At 45.0% G+C, this 17,817-nt stretch overlaps 1 protein-coding gene across 2 annotated transcripts in view; it reads right to left on the bottom strand.

Annotated features, from left to right (window-relative positions):
- Positions 1–9,218: 9,218 nt before the first annotated feature.
- Positions 9,219–17,817, bottom strand: part of LOC123016538 (sodium- and chloride-dependent GABA transporter 2-like) — an 84,497-nt gene continuing 75,898 nt past the window's right edge. For both annotated transcript variants that reach the window (XM_044417049.1, XM_044417050.1), the window contains exons 12-15: positions 15,039–15,141; positions 14,111–14,211; positions 11,362–11,532; positions 9,219–9,664 (exon numbers count right to left, since the gene is read on the bottom strand). In XM_044417049.1, the coding sequence (XP_044272984.1) occupies positions 9,542–9,664; positions 11,362–11,532; positions 14,111–14,211; positions 15,039–15,141 (498 nt within the window). In that variant the 3' untranslated portion in view covers positions 9,219–9,541. The remainder of the gene's footprint in view (positions 9,665–11,361; positions 11,533–14,110; positions 14,212–15,038; positions 15,142–17,817) is intronic.

Below are 17,817 nucleotides of genomic sequence, written 5' to 3'. Positions count from 1 at the left end.
TGGAAGACAGAAAGAAGATTTCAAGGTGATCCTGATGGGCTGGAGCATTAGGCTGAAGACAACAGAATGAAATTCCATCAGGACAAATGCCAAGTTCTGTACCTAAGAAAAAGAAACCAAATGCATCATTACAAGATGGAAAATACTTGGCACGACAGTACTGCAAGTGAGAAGGATCTTGGAATTGTTGTAGATCACAAGCTGAATATGAGTCAACAATGTGATATGGCTTCAAAAAGGGCAAATGCTATTTCAGGGTGCATTGATCACTTCCAAATCATGGTACTAGTTCCCTTTTACTTAGCATTAGTTAGGCCTCATCTGGAGTACTGGGCACCGCAGCTTAAGAATGGTGCAGACAAACTGGAAAGGGTTCAGAGGAGGGCAGCAAGGATGATCCACGGACTGGAAACAAAGCCCTGTGAGCAGAGGAGAGGAGAGGAGAGGACTGAGGGGAGATACGATAGCACTCTAGAAGTATTTGAAAGGCTGTCATGAAGAGGAAGGGCAGAATCTCTTCTTGATCATCTCAGAGTGCAGAACACAGAATAATGGGCTCAAGTTACAGGAAGCCAGATTCTGGCTAGGTATCAGGAAAATTATCTTGACTGTTACAGCAGCATGACAATGGATCAAATGACTAGAGAAGTTATGGGCTCTCCAACACTAAGGACATTCAGGATGCAACTGGACAGTCATCTGAGAGGGATGATTTCCCTTGGAGTCCTGCACTGAGCAGGGGGTTGGACCTGATGGCCCTGTGCCCCCTTCCAACTCGAATATTCTATGATTCTATGCAAAAGGTGCCAGGTTTATTTCCCAGCGTTTCCAGGTAGGGCTGGAAAAACTCCAGGCTGAAATCCTGGGGAGCAGCTGCCAAGGTCATTTTGACAGTACTGCACTAGATGGATTCAATCAATTCAACAGACTCAGTTTTCTAAGTTCCCAGCTAATAATGGATGAACAGCTTCAAGGCTGCTGCTCACCCTTCCAAGGTCAACTTGACTTAGCCTGGACAGCTATTTTGAGAACATCTTCAAGTGGAGGACTGCCATCTGTAAACTTGGCCAACCTGGACCCATAGAGGTCTAGCAGGAAATAGCCACTGATTTTATCCATTCTTCCTTTACCCCTTATTGCTCTTAGTAAATCAATGCTGCATCTTGAACTTTCTCTTATATTGATCCACATTCATTTTTCCTTTCTTTACACCCTCTATGGCCTCTGTTTGTGCCCTGCCTCTTGCTCCACCTTCATCACTATCCTTTGGTCTGCAAAGTCCTGATTTAGAAGGAAAAAATAGATTTGTCTCATACTTGATGGAAAAGGCAGAATGCAAAAGAGAGAAAATGGGTGCTCTTTCAGAATTATTTTCAGTTGCATCTTGGAGGAAAGGATTTTTGATCTGGATGGAGGAAAAAGGGCATGAGGCTTTGCCTCTTACTAATTGCAGGAGGAATCTGTTTTCCAGAAAAGCTGTTATTGAACATACCTTCTTCTGATTTATATTACAGAATGTTTAACTACTTAGAGATCAAATGTTAGTGATGCAACACTCTCCTGCAGAGACACATTTGGAACAGAAGTTATACAACAGAAATAATATTTGGAGCTGTGGGATACTAACATTAGTAATGAATAAGCTGTATATTCCCTTCAAAAGGTTCTGATTTATTTTTTACCATCAGTATTTCAGACCCTCAAATGTTTGACAGATTAAATAAGCACAGGCAGTGGGACCTGGTGCTCATGGAGGTGGGGGGAGGAATGACCCACATGATCCAGGTAGGACACATCAGTTAACTGTTCTATTTCATGTGCCTGGATTCATCTCTGGAAATTATGAGATCAGGACTGGGCATATTTCTAGAACCAGCCTGTTAGGACCAAACCTTGGCACCTCAAAGGTAGTAGTCGAGGCCACTGTGCACTTGAGCATGTGCAGTGTGTATTACTCTCACTGCTACAAAAATGCACCCTATTATCCTCTCCTGGTATTACAGGTAAAGAGCTAGGTCAAAGCATGGAATCGTGGGGGTCCTGAGCCCTAGAAGTTAGGGGGTGGGAAATGTCAAGGCAGGCTAAGGAGCCACACTTGCTGCTTGGGTGTTCAGCCCAGCTTCCACAAATCAGCTGGACATTACTAAGTAGGTGTGCAAAGGAAGGAAGTCTAAAGCCAAGAAGATCATTGGCAGCACACCAATGTCTCAGGTTCTCGGGTTCTTAGGTTCAATCCCCAGCATTCCCAGGGAAGGCTTAAAATGGCCTCTGGTTGAAATACTGCTTCAGGTGAGCGCAGGTGGTGTTGAACAGATTATCTAGGGTATGGGCTCTGAAAAGGGCACCAGCCTATGTTGCCATTCCATGTGGGAAAGACCATTGCCTCAACTACATTGCTGATTACAAAGTTGGGACAGGACCCAACAAACAAGAACCACCAAGGGTATTCTCACCACGTCTGTTTTAAGTGGACACATCAGACCTCTTGGCTCAGCTTTCCCCACCATGATGCTCTTCTGATGTTTTGGGCTAGAACTCCCCTCAGCCCCAGCTAAGAGCATGGTCAATGGTCAGACTTGATGACAGCCGCAAGCACCTGGAGGAGCCCATTCTCCGAAACACTGTCTGAGATGTACTCTTGGAACTGTGATGCAAAAAGCTGCAACAATACATCTCCTCAAGTTAAATAACCAAGACTATCAACAGAGTGAGGCGATTTCTTCGTTTGCAATAGACGGGGAGAGCCTGCTCTATCAGAATCTCTCCAAAGTACAAACACAAAAAACAGCTCCTTTTACCCCTTAATCCATTAGCCACAGTCTTCCTCCTTTCCCTCATTGGGTAAGGTACTAAGAGGTTACAGTCTTTCTGTCCACCTACTACATATCTCCCATCCATCACATCATACTACATACATCTACATACATCACATGTGCATTATAATTCGCCCATTGTCTATTCAAGGTGTGTGAGTTAATATTCATCAACCTATTACACCTGTGTGCTTAGAACTACAAGTTCAGTAGTTCACTCCTCTCTAACTTCACCGCGTCCTACGACCTCCTATCTCATAAAACTACTGGGAGGATGAGATATGAAGTAGCACACTTTCTTTCAAGCCAATTATCTTTTTCTCCCCTCCACGTTCCTTCAGACAGGCTTCATGGCTCAATTAATGGCTGCTCTGTTTCTCAATCACTGAGCTACTTCCTTCAGAACCCAGAACATGAAGCAGCTTCTCACACTCCCAGCACTGGTGCTCTTTGATGTATCTTTGCAAACATCTCCATGTGGAACCTTCTGCCAGCCACTCAGTCTCTGTCCGCCATGGCTGAAGGATCCACCCCACTATGAGCTGAGACTCAGTCTCCACCCCTGCACAGTGAATGCTGCTGCTCTTCTTTCTGCCTAAATGCTTGTGCTAACTAGGAGCGTGTGCTGCATCTCTGCTGTTCTCTTATTTATTTCACACCAGCTGGCAAAACTTCCCTGCCTCCTATTCTTCTTAGCCTTTTCATCTCAAAACAGGTGCAGAGATTTTAATAGAATTGCATAAGCTCTCTTATGACCCATCCACCTGATTGGTTATTTGGTGTCTGTTTTTGTTTTTAAAATATGTACTGGGAGATGCTCCAGGGAACTCCCTTCCTTGTCTACGGAGCGTTGCACTGGAGTTCAGCTCACTGACAGCACAAACGTCCACCATGAGACAATGCTACCTCCCCGCTTAGCACTTCTGTCTATGTGGCAGCATCTTTTCCACCTCCTTGCTCCTTCGGTTTGACTCTTGTCAGCCATCTTCAATTTATCTGGCATTTATCTGGCATTTGTCAGGTAATTTGTGGTTTTGGGAAGGTTGCCAAACAAAGAGTCAACCTCACACTAGACATAGGCTCTGACTGCTCATTTGTTCACTTTCTGTTTGGTTGCATTCCAGCAAAATGGCTTCCAAATAAGATGCTCGTGCCTTGAATGTCTTAATTGCCAGAGAACGGCTTTTACAGGCTTCAAAATGCAGCTCTCCCTCCTGACAGAGATAACTGAGATGGGGAACTTCTGAGTATGGCCCCTCGAAAGCAAGTGACAGATGTTCAAATGGATACCTTTCGCTAACTTCATGGCGTATGGGATGTTTCTCCGGAATGCTTTGGCTATGACTAATCCTACTCCTTGCCCAACAAATAGACAACTAAACACCACTTGCAATCTCTTGATTTCCTAAGAATAGAAGAGCCTGCAGGAGGTCTCTCTAGTCCAGCAAAGGTGTCTCTAGCCCAGCCTTCTGTGGCCAACCAGGTCCCCCTGGGAAAGCCACACGTGGGACAGAATGCAGCAGCCCCCTCATGTGTATGTTCCCCAGGGGCATGCTGCCTCTGGAACTGGAGATAATGTATAACCATTCTGACCAGTACCCTCCTTTTCCTTGACTCTTCTATCTTGTACCTTTCTCTTTCCTCTTATCTAACCAAGAAAAGATCAATTTTTTCAGTAATTCCATAGATGTCCAAGACTAGATATGGGTGAACATCCTCAAGTTCATATGGAAATAATCCTAGATTTTCTAACACCACATCAGATTCAGCCTCTGAAATGTCCCCTATTGAATGCAATAGAGCAACTGCAGAAAGAAACATCAGGAAGAAAAGCACATGTGGGGATGAAAGGCTATCCCAAATGTGTCCTCCACAAAGGATGGACTTCCTCCTCTCAGTACACACACACACACTTTCTTCTCCCCTATTCCATGCAAAGGAGTCATCTTGCTGTCACATGGAGAAACTAGCAATTCTCTTCAACACATTTGGTCCAAGCTGAGGAATTACTTGAGGCCTTGCAAAGCTTGCCTTCCCTTTGAGCTGCACTGTAATGAGCTCCCGCTGCTGCCCTCCCCATCTAGCTCAGAAAAACTCTACTAGTATTTCTTCTGCACGTTGCAGCAGGGACTTGGCTGAATTAATGGAAGCTTCTTCTAACTCCCAAAGGATGATCTAATTGGTTCAGATTTTTTCGTTCTACTTTTAGTTACAATTCTTCCTATTCATTTCAGTATTGACCAGTCTTAATAAATCATTGAAAAGAGAAGGAGCATCAAGATGTTTATCAATTTCTCCTAAACTACATGGTCATTTCCCAGCACCAATGAAGTGTTCCTCAAAGAACAGTGGCTGCCACCTTCCGTATCATCATTACTGCTGGGGGACGAGCAGGTGAGCAATCGGCTGCTACCACATATTCATGGCTAGAAGAGGCAGAGGAAACAGCAGGTGAGGGAATGGTGGAGAAGGAGGAGGCAGTGTCTGCCACAACTCCTTCTTTGTGGGAGAGGGCAGGTGCACATGGCTGGGGAGCAGAGAAAGGAAGAGCAGAAGCAGGACATGTTGTACCAACCCTGGTTGTAGCATCCTACTTCTTCCCACACAATTCCTGAAATGTCAGGATGCTGCTATGCTCCCTTGACAGCTATCTGATAAATACTCAGGGAAAAAAGACCTCTTGACAGTTTGAAGTTATATTCCCTCTGCACTAGCCTACCCTTACCTTGTCTGATGCAACCTAAAATTTCTGCTCTGTTACCATGAGGATGAGCATCATGACCATTGATATTCAGTGCAGTATATGGACTCTAGTGCAAGATTCTTCATGTTGCCACAGACATGGCATCATTCATATATGTGTGTGTGTGTGTGTGTGTGTGTGTGTGTGTGTGTGTGTTAAATAGCATGGAGGCAAGGTGGAATGCTAGGGACATCACAGGTTCAAAGCATCAAACAGGAATCAGCACCACTTATGGTTCCTGTTTAACAGTGCCTCCCAGATTTACCTGAGACAAACACCCCAGCAAGACACTGTAGTTGATGGTACCGGAAGCTTCAGAGAGATCCAGAAGAACCAACAGGGACACCTTCCCCCTGTCCAGTTCCCAGGACAGATCATCCAACAAGGTGACAGTGCAGCAGTCTCTTTTATGGAACCCAGCTTGAAGCCAGACTGTAATAGATAGGGACTGTCCTGATAGGGTATCCAGAAATCCCTCAAACTGAGAAACTGCAACATTTTCCAGCCCCAATAATAGAATATTAGAGACCAGCCAGAAATTATCCGATACAGCACAGTTCAGGGAGGATTTTTAAAGTTCTTTTAGAAAAGACAGAATCACACCTAGCCTCAAACAGGTGTTTACTACTAGAGTAGCACACTCAGCTCATTTCCCCATCACCAACAGCTGCTTTTATAAGCCAGGATGGACAAGGGTTCAGCATACAAGTGCTGGGTTCTCCTGTCCAAGGATTGGCCAGCATCCTTAGACCGTACAAATTGGAACGTATCCACTGTAACTGGAAAAGCAGCGCCAATGTTGCATTGACCCAACCAGTATCAAGGATGGCATCCAAGCCAGTACAGATGTGGTGGACTTTATCTGACAATTGTTGTACAAATGTTCCCAGTGGGCTATTATATGGTTTGTCTCTTCTTCACATGGGCCTGAGAGGAATAAGTCTCTGACCACCTGAAAAGCTCTGCTGGACAATTCTGAGAAGACACAGTGATAGTGGTGAACTGAACTTTTGTACAGCAGACAGCTAAAGTACTGGGGACACCTTGTGGCAGCTAAAATTAAGCTCAGTATTCTTTTGAAGCTGTGGGAAAAACAGAGGTAGACATGTTTGGCCAGAAGGAAAATTCCAAGCTCCGTTATTGTGTGATGTCTCTATTAGCCTGACCTGACCTAATCACAAAAAATGTGCAGGATTTCAAGATATGCACTCAGCCTCTTCATCAAGCAAAATGTCTAAAAAGCAGGTTTCCAAGCAGGCGATGGACAGGAGCAGGAGGCAGCGTCTGACTGGATGTTGCAGTTAGGATATTAAGGTGAGATGGAGATGGGAACAATGATATGTCGGTTACAGTGTCCACTCACTGATGCTTTTGGTGATCATTGGGTGATACTCATTGAAATCGCACCACCCACCCTCCAACCGGCCCTGCTCCAGTCAGACATTATCATGACTGGGTACCCAGGAATGCTGGGTGTTTTGTTTTGCTTTTTTCCCACAGCAGTTAGCAAAACAGGTGCATTTAGATCTCGCACTGATCAAAGACGTCCTTTGTATTCCCTGCTCCAGTCCTCAGGATCTCTTGCTTCATTGCACAATACGGTTTCATCAACCTGCACCATGCAAAATCTCAGAAAGGACAATTGAACAGTGGACAAATAACCAAGCTGATAAAAGGAAGTACTGAACAAGTATCTTCATGCTTGGGCTGTCAGAATATTTGAAAGATCATCACAACAAATCCTTTTGGAGTTGAAAAGAACACAGTCCTTTTCAGCAGAGCTACCCATGCTTGCTTGGATGACTTACCTGAGCAGAACTGCCTTCTGCTGGCCGGCCTTCAGGGAGCCACTGTTCTCTAATGCAGTTTTCTGAGCAGTGCATTGCATAGGAAGAGGCTGCTGCCAGGTTGCCCTCCATGGATGGGCCTTGCGATGCTAAACCAGAGATGCTCCCACAGTGGCCTGGCTGGTGCCAAGTGTGCCATCTTTGCAGCACCAGGTTGAGGCGGCTCTTTATGCTGAGGCTTTTAAAGATTGGCCTGGATACCCGGGGCCTTGAGAGGACTGCCCATCCAAGATCCTTTTTTACAGGGTCATTCTTCACTCTTGGTGTTTAGCTATCTTAAAATGTTGATGTTTCTATGATTTTATGATATTGCACTGCATTGCAATCTTGTTTTTATGGATTGTTGCAAGCTGCCCAGAGAACTTCAGCTATGGTGTGGTGTAGAAATGCAAATCATCCTCATCCTCCGGAGGACCCTGGCTCAGCACTGCGCAGGTGAGTCACTGAGGCCCAGCCAGTCAGCCCTGCTCATGGCTCACTCAAATGTCATCAGTCTTGCCACTGCCTGCAGATAACTTCCGTGTGAATGCTCATGCATCTACCCATTCTTTTGTCACCATATATTTTTGTTTGACTGTCCAGTATCTGCCAGACCGGCTACGCCACCCCACCGCAGTGTTTCACAGTGCAAAGGGCTGAATGTTTGGGGTTGACTCCAACAAAGTTAAGGCACCTCTTTTGGCCCCAGGGCTAAGCCTATTTCAGCAGAACTCTCAGGGGGGCACATTCTAGAAGTGGGTGGGACTGAAGACAAAAAAGATGGAGCCACAATTCTGAAATTACCAGCATGCTGCAGTCTAAAGCTCTCAAAGCAGTTAAGGAAACCTTAGAGGCATTCAGAATTGGGGGAAGACTGAATGGAAGTGGGGAAGCCACCAGGGTTAGGGGTGGGGAAAGGCAGCGAGAACAAGGGAACGGCGAATGGTGTTCTGGGGATTAGGAGTCCAAGAGTACCGTATTTGGACTGAGAGCGCAAGTCAGAGTGAGAGCACTTCTAGAGCCTCCCCTGCAGCCAGCTCCAAAAAGTGTTTCATCCATCTTCAAATAATAGTGAAAATTCAAGCACCTTCCAGGCCAGTGTAGTTAGAAGTGCTGGACAGGGTTAGGTGATCTGGTTTCTAGCCCCACTTAGCCATGAAGCCCACCAGGTGACATTGGACCAGTCACAGACGTTCACCCTAACCTACCTCACAGCGTTGTTGTAAGAATGCAAGAAGGACCCAAGTGTGCCTTGGGACCCTTGCACAAAAGAGGAAGAAATGCAGCTTATAAATCTTACGCAATAACAACATGAGACGGATGGGTTAACTCGGTGTCCTACACTGAGCAGGGGTTGGACCTGATGGCCTTCCGGGTCTACTATTCAGTGATTCTGATTCCATGATAATAAAAGCTCTTTTCATCCTTTCCTTTGAGGGTGCCAAGGACCAGCTAGATTTGCCATGTAAGCAATCAATGTGCATAGTTTATTTTAAACATAACTGCACTGCCATGGGGTCAAACAGCACTGTTTTTTTAAACACTTCCTCCTTCTGCTACCTTAATAATTGCTCCCAAACAACCATTGGTCCTGAAGGAGGGGGAAATGCCCACTGGTGCCATCGTACCTTGTCCCTTAAAGAGAAAGGAGAGAAGGGGGCAAAACCCCGACCTGGACTGTGATGATGTTAAAAGCCAATGCAGGTTACAGAAAAACTGTACTGGTGTTTCAAATATGTCCCTAGAAGCTGAGGATGCAGCAAAAGCCAGAATCCCAAATCACAGACCAGTACGACCCATGTAAAAACACACTTACACAACACATCAGTGGAAGGAACGATTTTATAGATGGAATGGGGCACTCCCTAAAACCCGCGCAAGGTTAACTCTTCCACAATCATGGGATGCATTTCCATCCCAGGGCAAGTCCTTCCTGTGGCACTCCCAGAAAAGCTCGTAGGGGAACATTTTGGTTTGAATCATCTCCTGAAAATCTGCTGCCAGACAGAAGGCAAAGCACCAGGGCCTGCTCTCTTTCCCTGGCAGCCACCACTGATCCTTTGGAGGGGGGAAGGGGAAGCCGCTCTCTGGTCTGGTCCCTCTCTCCTTGGCCGCGGGCAAAGTCCAGGACTGTCCAACACAGAGGGTTGGGCCTCCCCCTAGCAGTGAGAATCCAACTCCGTCAACATGAGGAGCCCGGTTGCAGCAGCAGCAAAGGGCTGGTGACCTGGACACATCCTCTGGGGCAAGTCTTCATCTGGACAGACAAGCTGGTGGAATCTCTGAAAGACAAAGCAGGCCGGGCATGAGGAGGGGCGGAAGGAGCTGTTTTCACGGGCTTGCCAAATAGGACTGCTAGAAGAGATTCGGAGAGCAAGAGCCAAACTTTCCATCCTCTTCCCATACGTCTCTTCCATCTGTTCCGACCATGTGTGCAGCACAGTGGAGGAGGAAGAGGAGGGGTGGCATTTAGCAATATATTTGCTTCTCCCCCTCCTTCTGCAACACCCACCCTCAAAGGAACTGGCACTGAAGCTTCAAGAGAGAGAGGTCCTTGCTCAATGCCATTCTGGTGAACCGCATTCCAGCCAAAGAATCTTTGGAGCTCAACAAAGCTATTCCAGACAACAATTTCCAGAAAGAAATTGAGAAAGAGCCTCTCTCAGTCTGTGCCATCTGGCACTCCCTCTGGACCTCATGTTGCATACACACCACAAGTGAATATCACCCTGTGTGTTGTACTCACAACATCCCTTCAAAGAAATCATTCTACAGAAAAAGGAATGGAAATCTAACCTCAACAAATGAGGAAGACACTTTTTCAGTTCTGTGGGGAATGTGCACATTTAAGGTGATTCCAGGTAAGCTTTTCATGCAAATATCATGCAATTACACAGAATATCATTTGGGAAATCTTAGGGGAGGATTATAAGGCTTCTGTTTATAACCCACCCATGCATTTCCACCACTTCTTCCATCCGTTTTCTTCACATAAAAACATTATCAAGAAGGAAAATGACAAGATAGCTGCACAATGTCTTTTGTTAGTTCCAGGCGCCCTTCATCTGGAAGTCCCCTGGAGAACTGTTCACCATGATGGATTAAGGATGAGAGTCCCACAATTAGCCTCTGACTTCTAGCCCTCCAGGTGTTTTGGCTTCCATGCTGCCTGCCCATGGCATAAAGAGGCCCAGCATGTACACAAGGCCATATTTATATGCCTTAAGCTCTAGAGCACCCCACCCACCCAGCCAAGCTGCAGCCACCTGATGGTACAGAAATGCACCTGGGGCACCTGGAATGCAGGTGGTGGCACACAGTTCTGTGTTTCAAACCTACTTGGCCACTCCTCACAAGCTGGCTATAATGAACTATACAAATTAGGAACCCCCAGTAACAGTCTGCTTTGAGATGATTTAATCTTGAATAAAGTCTTTGAAGCTGCCTTCGAATCTCAACCCCCTCCACTGAGTAAAACTTGAAAAGGTGTCCCCGAAACCTACGAAGATACCACTCAGTTTTAACCTTGATGTCAAAAAAACGCAACAGCATGGTAGCCATGACACGGCAGCTCCTTCAGCAGAGCCCTGGACAGGACAGTCTTTATAATCGTGGGAAACGAGTTGAAAATGCCACACAGGAAATCATGTTTTGTCTGGAAGTCAATAAGCATAGACACTGCACAGCAAAGCCCTTGAATGGTGACATTTCTAAACTGCTCTACAGTGGATAACAAGCACAGAAGAAGGAATTCAGTCTGTGTAGCCCTCCAGCCAATTTAGCTCCAGTTATGCCACTAGCGCCTGCCAGTTACAGAGTGAACCTTGGCAAACTCATGTACGGGCCCCAACAATCATCTTGTAGTACAACAAGATAAAGGCCCCCAAAGGCCTGCTGGGTAATGTACTGGCCAGCAGGCCTCCCTCACCCAGGCAACCTCTTTGCACACCAAGCCCCCATCAGAAAGCATCAGCCTCACCTCTCTCAGGGATCCCTTAATGGTGGAAAGCTTGTAGACAATCCAGAGCGGGATGCAAATCATGGAGGAGAGTGCCAGCAACCAGCCCACGGTGTCCCCCCACCAGGGGTACACGTACTTCTTGTTGTATGACAGTGGAGTGTATTTAATGAGAGAAAAGAGAAATGTTGCCTGGAAAGGCAGAGTAGAGGGGGGAGGGTAAGTATGCAAACTTCAGCCAACTCACTTTGCAAACTCACATGTGCTCAGAGCAAAATGGTCCCTGATTTAGATCCCTTCACTAATTTAGGATCCTACTTCAGCCTAAGAAGTTCTTCCTTGATGAACCTTTCAAGCTGGCACAATATACTATAGATACAATCAAGGCCAAACTCAAAGATACACGGGAGGTGCATAATTGGATTGTCTGTTGCATCTCTGTTTCCTTAAATGCAGCTTATGGCACTATTAGGGTAGGACCACAGACACAGGTCTGGGGCCCTGCAGCAACCTTTCTTTTCCTTTTGCAGATCAGCAGGTACTCTAAGGCAAAATGCCTTGCCGTCATGCCCATCCTCTTAATTCCTGCTTCCCAGAGTGTCTCCGGAGGAGAATAAGAAAGAAGCCTCTTTTATTTTACTTTTGCAGAACATTTTGCAGAGGTTGCTTCTGTCAGGCCTGCTGGGCAGCAAAGTTTGCAAAAAGTTTGAGGAAAAGAAAGTAAAAAGAACTGTTTGTTGACACCTGGGGCTGAGGATGATGAGGGGGTTTAGGGATACGTGGGGCCCGTTCAGACTTGACAGTTCCTCTGAATACAGTTGCAGCAGCCCTGCAGAAGAGGGAAAATGGGAGCCATGGTAGGGCATAGACAGTCTTTGCACATCTCGTGTAGCTCAGCCCTTTGAGTCCAGGAGATTCTACAAGAATTTGGTTGTTAATTATTAAAGTCAAATCACTCCTGCTTCACTCCATTTGTTACAGCTGGTGTAATTACCTTGGACCCCAAGATAATAACTCAGGGAGGCCAAATCTAGAACAGGGGGAGTATTTCATACCTCTGCAATTGGAGAAAGGGCATTCCACATGGGGTTCCCACCCAAAGTGCCTTCTGGGAAGCACAGCAGACTGGGGGATTGTGGGAGCTGTAGTCTACCATATCCAAAAGGCACCAGACTGGAGAAAGCTAGCATAGGTACTCTGATTCTCAGTGAGGCATAAATGTGCATCTGCTCTGGACCACTTCAGAACACAGGTGGGAGTTCACATCAATAGGTGTTCTTCCACATGATAAACATTCGCATTCAATGTGAAAAACTAAGATATCAGGAAGATGGAAAAGGCTAAAAACCATTTCCCCTTGACTAGCTGTGTTGCTATGTGGAAAATTTACTCAGGATGCAGAGGTAATTGACCCACTGCAAATATGGGTGTGAACAGACATCACACGGTAGGAAGGATATCACCTAGTTTCAGTTCCTTTTAGACTGGATTTCTTGTGTCTATAAGGAGTGAGCAAGCTCAGTGTGCTCGGTGGTAGTGTTGGTAGTTGCATTCTGTTAGAAGCCTGGCCTGATTTGTCCTGCTGTGTTATACTTTTGGCTGCTCAGCCAGGGGATTGTTCATGACTTAGCAAAGTTTGCCAAGCCCCTTTCTTTTTTCCTCTTTTTACAAACTTTTAGAATATAGTCTCTTAGACTATATTTAATTACATTTCCAACTGCATACTACAAAGTAAAATAGCAGCTTTTTCTTTAAAGCTGCTATTTGGAATGAGGATTCTGTTTTGTTGATACCAGCACAAATATCCAATAAACTGTGATATGGTGGACCAGGAACTTGGGGAGCATTGCTTCAGTACATTTTATTTTCTGAATATAGAAAAATAACTATGAAGGCAATTGCTTCCATATGCAAATATAAGGATGCACATTATCTTGAAATTCATCACTCCAGAAATTAAGCTGACCATTTTGTTATGCATTAGTTTTCATACATTAGGTTTTTATGAGCCCAAAATATAATGTGCACACTTTAAGAGTCACTTCTGTAGCAGCACTCTGAGAAAAATAGTGCCTCTTTCTTTTCCAAAGCATAGCAGTAGACCCTTTGGCTACTGTTAATAAAACAGTGATCACCTCCACATCAGCTCTGCCAATGCACCTTTCAAATAATTTAATAGTCCTCTGCATGCTTCATTTGGAATATTATAGTCCATAGTCTGTTCACTATAATACTAACTGCCAAGAGCTTTTAATTTTACCACAGCTCCAAAATGCATGCATATAATTGGCATGAGCTCTTCCACATCTTCAGCAATCAGCCTGAGATAAAGCACCTTCCTTGTGGAAGGAAGCGCTGCACTTTGAAACAGCACTGATAAGGAATGGTGAGGGCCAGACCTACCAATAGGTAGATTGAGGTGATGACCTCAGGCAGCCAATGTTGGGTGGGGTGGCGGCAACAACCTCCCAGCTATTCTTCCATTCTCCCAATCTGAGGACTGACCTGTGTGCGTCACCCAACCTCTCCTGGCCCCAGTGCTGCTTCAGGTATGGTGGAAGATGACTCCCCATTGCTAGTGTTGAAGTAAGATTCTGCTGCCAGTCCAGACTTCATGCATGATTTGGGCAGGGGACACCATCTTGCCTTTCATTTCAGGCATCAAACTGTTTTGGGCCAGCTCTGGGAACACTCACGCCTCCCGTCTGCAAACTAGCCTGGCCCCCTGACTATTGACTCTTTGGTCCTCCATGCACGGTGCCTCACTCACCAGGCAGACAGCTGGGGTGATGAATAACCAGCAGTATTTGATGACAGACCAGGGCCGGTAGCCAATCATGTCTGCAATGTTATCATAGAAACGGTCAGCACCTGTGAAAAGAGAAACAGTAAAGGGTTACAAGCCAGGATAGAAGCAGCTTGTTAACACGTGGTGTGGAGAAGGCACTAACAGTAGGGCCTGGTGGGTGGAGATTTAGCAGGGTACACAGAAAGGAGTGAGTGAGGGAAACACATCCAAGCATTTCCATGAATGGCAACTTATCTGGGCAATGGAAGAATGCAGGGCAGGTTAGAGAAACAGCATTTCTCTGTTCTCTCTCTCCTTTGCTTCTACAAGATGTGAATGGTTTCCTGCCTCCTATAGAGTCAGCGCAGGGTAGTGGTTAAGAGTGTGGGACGTGAACTCTGGAGATCCGGGTCCTGCTTCCCACTCAGCCATGGAGCTCCCTGGGAGACTTTGGGCCCCTCACAGACTCTCAGCCCAACCTACCTCACAAGGTTGCTGCTGCAAGGATAAGACTGAAAGAAGGAAGTTAATTATGCAGGTGGCCTTGAGTTCTTTGAAAGGAAATAAGTGTGATAGGAGGGAGAGAGGGAGGCGGGCAGCCAGTCAGCCAAACACAAATATGAAACAAGATGGGACGAGGGCTTCTGAAACTAAAGGAGCTGAACATTGGTTAGAGGATCACTTCAACATTAGCCATGGACCACAGGCTGATGCTTGCCTCCAACTGTTGCAAGGAAAAGCATCCATGATACTTTCCCCCTTATTGGCATACAGGTTTTAGTTCAATTGTAGCATCTCTGTGGCTGCTTTCCCGGAAGTTGTTTTAGACTGGGACTTTGATGGCCGCTTCAGGTAGCATGGAAAAGATTCTAAGGAAGTGGCACATGTTTCCTGCCGTGTTCATACTTACCATATACCCAGCCAATGCACAGGGTTTCAAAAATGGCAACAAAGAGCAGGCACATCCCACTAGCCGCGTAGTAGTCAAACAGCTGGAAGACATACATCCCACCCTAGAGAGGGGAGCAGAATCATCGAATAGGAAAGGAGGAGATGGAGGAGAGATCTGTAGTTAACGAGCTGTAGTTAAAGTATGCATACTCCTTTTCAAAAGAACCGTTAATGGCACTGAGTCTTCTTGTGTTAATCTCATACAGCATCACATCTTTAATCTAGAAACTGCTTCTCTGAGATTAGCTCAGGAAATTGCCTTATAATTCTCACTTGTTAACCTAACACTTTAATACAGTATCTTTTGATACAAGGCCAGAGGTTCTTCTTCTCTAGACCTGAAATTACTTATTGCACATATTTTCAGCACTGCTGAAAAACACTTTTTGTTCCAAAAAAATATTGCCCAGAATAAATGCCTATTTATACTGTTGTCATTTTCTTTTGCTCTCTGTCGCTTCCACTTGTCCACTGTGATGTTATCACACAGCCGAATTCGATTAGCTATGTATCATTGGCATCATGCCATCATGTGTCATTGGTGTCATGCCATTTACTGTATATTCCTTGACTGGATAGATGACTCCATGCAGTGAACCCAGAAAGAAGGAAGCTGCTGCCACACCAAAGGGAAACAGATGCAGTTAGGGGTGCTGGCACTGAACAAGACTGGGACAGGTGAGGACTTCCTCTATGGGTGGCAATGAGAAGGAGGGCCTTCTTACGGGTGGCCCCCAAACTGTGGAATGTTCTCTCGACTGAGGCTCATCTGGCACCAACCCTTGGCACAAGGTCAAGTCAACCCTCTGTGCTGAAGCATTTAAATACAACTAGAGATATTTAATGGCTTGATGGCCAACCATCTTTTTAGCAAATCTACTTTGTAATGAATATTATATTGGTTGTTGTGGTGCTTTTAATTTTTTAAAGACTTATTTATATTTATTTTCTGCTAAATTGGCTTGAGGGTCCTCTATTTTGTATCTGCGAAATGTTCTATGCCTTCGTACTGTTTTAAGAATGGTTGCAAACCACACAGAAAGCTTCAGCTATTGGGTGGTATAGAAATGAAATGTAATAGATGAATTAATAAATACTTTCTTCAGAATATCTACCCCACAAGAATAGTTATTTCTGACACAAACATTGTAATGATGAAATACTCAGTGCAGCCCTAATCTTCCCTAATTTGATGTATTCATAAGGTAGGAAAAGAGGAAAAAATCTTATGCAGACAACTCTGGGATGGATGGATGGATGGAATGATAGATGACAGATAGATGCAACCATTCTTCATTATTTGCAGACCCAATTCATTATTTGCTGCTGGAGCATAGGAAACACTGCTTTGCTGACTGATCCCACGCTTCCTTGGGTAAGGATATGCAAACAGAAACCACATGAGTAAGGTAAATTGTGAGTTTTCCTCCCTAGCACAGGGAAGAGCTAAATCATTCAATTAATCTACATGGTTCCTCTTAATAAATGTTATTACTCTCACACTGGTTCAGACCACATAGACATAATGCCAGAATCAAATTGGTCACATGGTTGCATACACATTAAAAAGAATTTTCAATTCGATTACTGCAATGCCCTCTACATGGTGCCACCCTTGAAGACTGACTGTTCAGAAATTGCAGTTCATGCAGCATGAACCAGCCAAATTAATCACTGGGACCAGATCATATAACACCAGGTCTGGACCATTTGCAATGGCAGCCTGTATGTTTGAAGGCGTTGGTTTTAATCTATACAGCCTTAAACGACCTTAGGCAATATTCACAAAGTGTCTCTCGCAACTACAATCTGCCCAGACACTATGCTCAGCATCTGGGGCCTTCTTCTGAGTGCAAAATCTGTGGAAAGCTCAGAGGGTGGCAACAAGAGGGAGGGCTTTCTCTTTGGTGGCCCCACATCTCTGGAATGTCCTCCCCAGTGAGGCCTGCCTAGCATCAACCTTTTTCTCTTTTCAGCACCAGGTGAAACCTTTATATTGAGGCTTTTAAAGATAGGCTGAGCTATCCAAGGGCTTGAGGGGAATACCTGTCACAGATGGTTTTTATGGAGCTATTTTCATGGGGGGGGGGTTAGCGGTGTTCTTAATTTTTTGCTTGAAATATTTGTATTTTTGATAAGATTTTATGGCATTTTGTTGTTTTTTTGGGCAGTATGGAAATGAAATTAACAACACTATTGCACAGGAATGGAGGTTACCCTAATTCCATTCCTTATTGTTCCTCTAGTTCACTCTGCCTGGTAATAAACTTCTCCCAAATCACAGTGAAGCTAAAGGATTTAAAAATTAATTCAAAAATGAAACATGTGGTGTTTGCTACAGCTTTCAATTTGCCTGGTTCATCTGCATCTTTTATTCATTTGCAGTTAATCTGCAAGTGTGCATTGATAAAACACTACTAAAAATGCACTCTTGATGGAATCAGGTATATAATTGCAACAAGATACCTTTTATGCACGGAATGACTGAGGCAACATGGTAAGCTTGAAATTCATGGGTCGTTTAGTCATCCTACTGTCAAGAAAAGTCATGCAGGAGTGAGAGGGATGCTTGCAGCTCATTTCATCTGACTGTGGTTGTCATCTGGAGATCTTATCATACTTTGGTAGATTGGTTCTTTAAGGCTTAAACTTTAAGTCTGTCCCCCTCTAGCTGCCTTCTTCCTCCTGATTGCCAAAAGGCAGCTGAAGATGATGCCATCCTCTCTGTACATTCAACC

The sequence above is a fragment of the Varanus komodoensis genome, unplaced genomic scaffold (genome assembly GCF_004798865.1).
Source record: "Varanus komodoensis strain SLA01 unplaced genomic scaffold, ASM479886v1 scaffold85, whole genome shotgun sequence".
NCBI lineage: Eukaryota > Metazoa > Chordata > Lepidosauria > Squamata > Varanidae > Varanus > Varanus komodoensis.
Note: the sequence above shows the minus strand (reverse complement) of the source record. Positions and strands in the feature narration are given on the sequence as shown.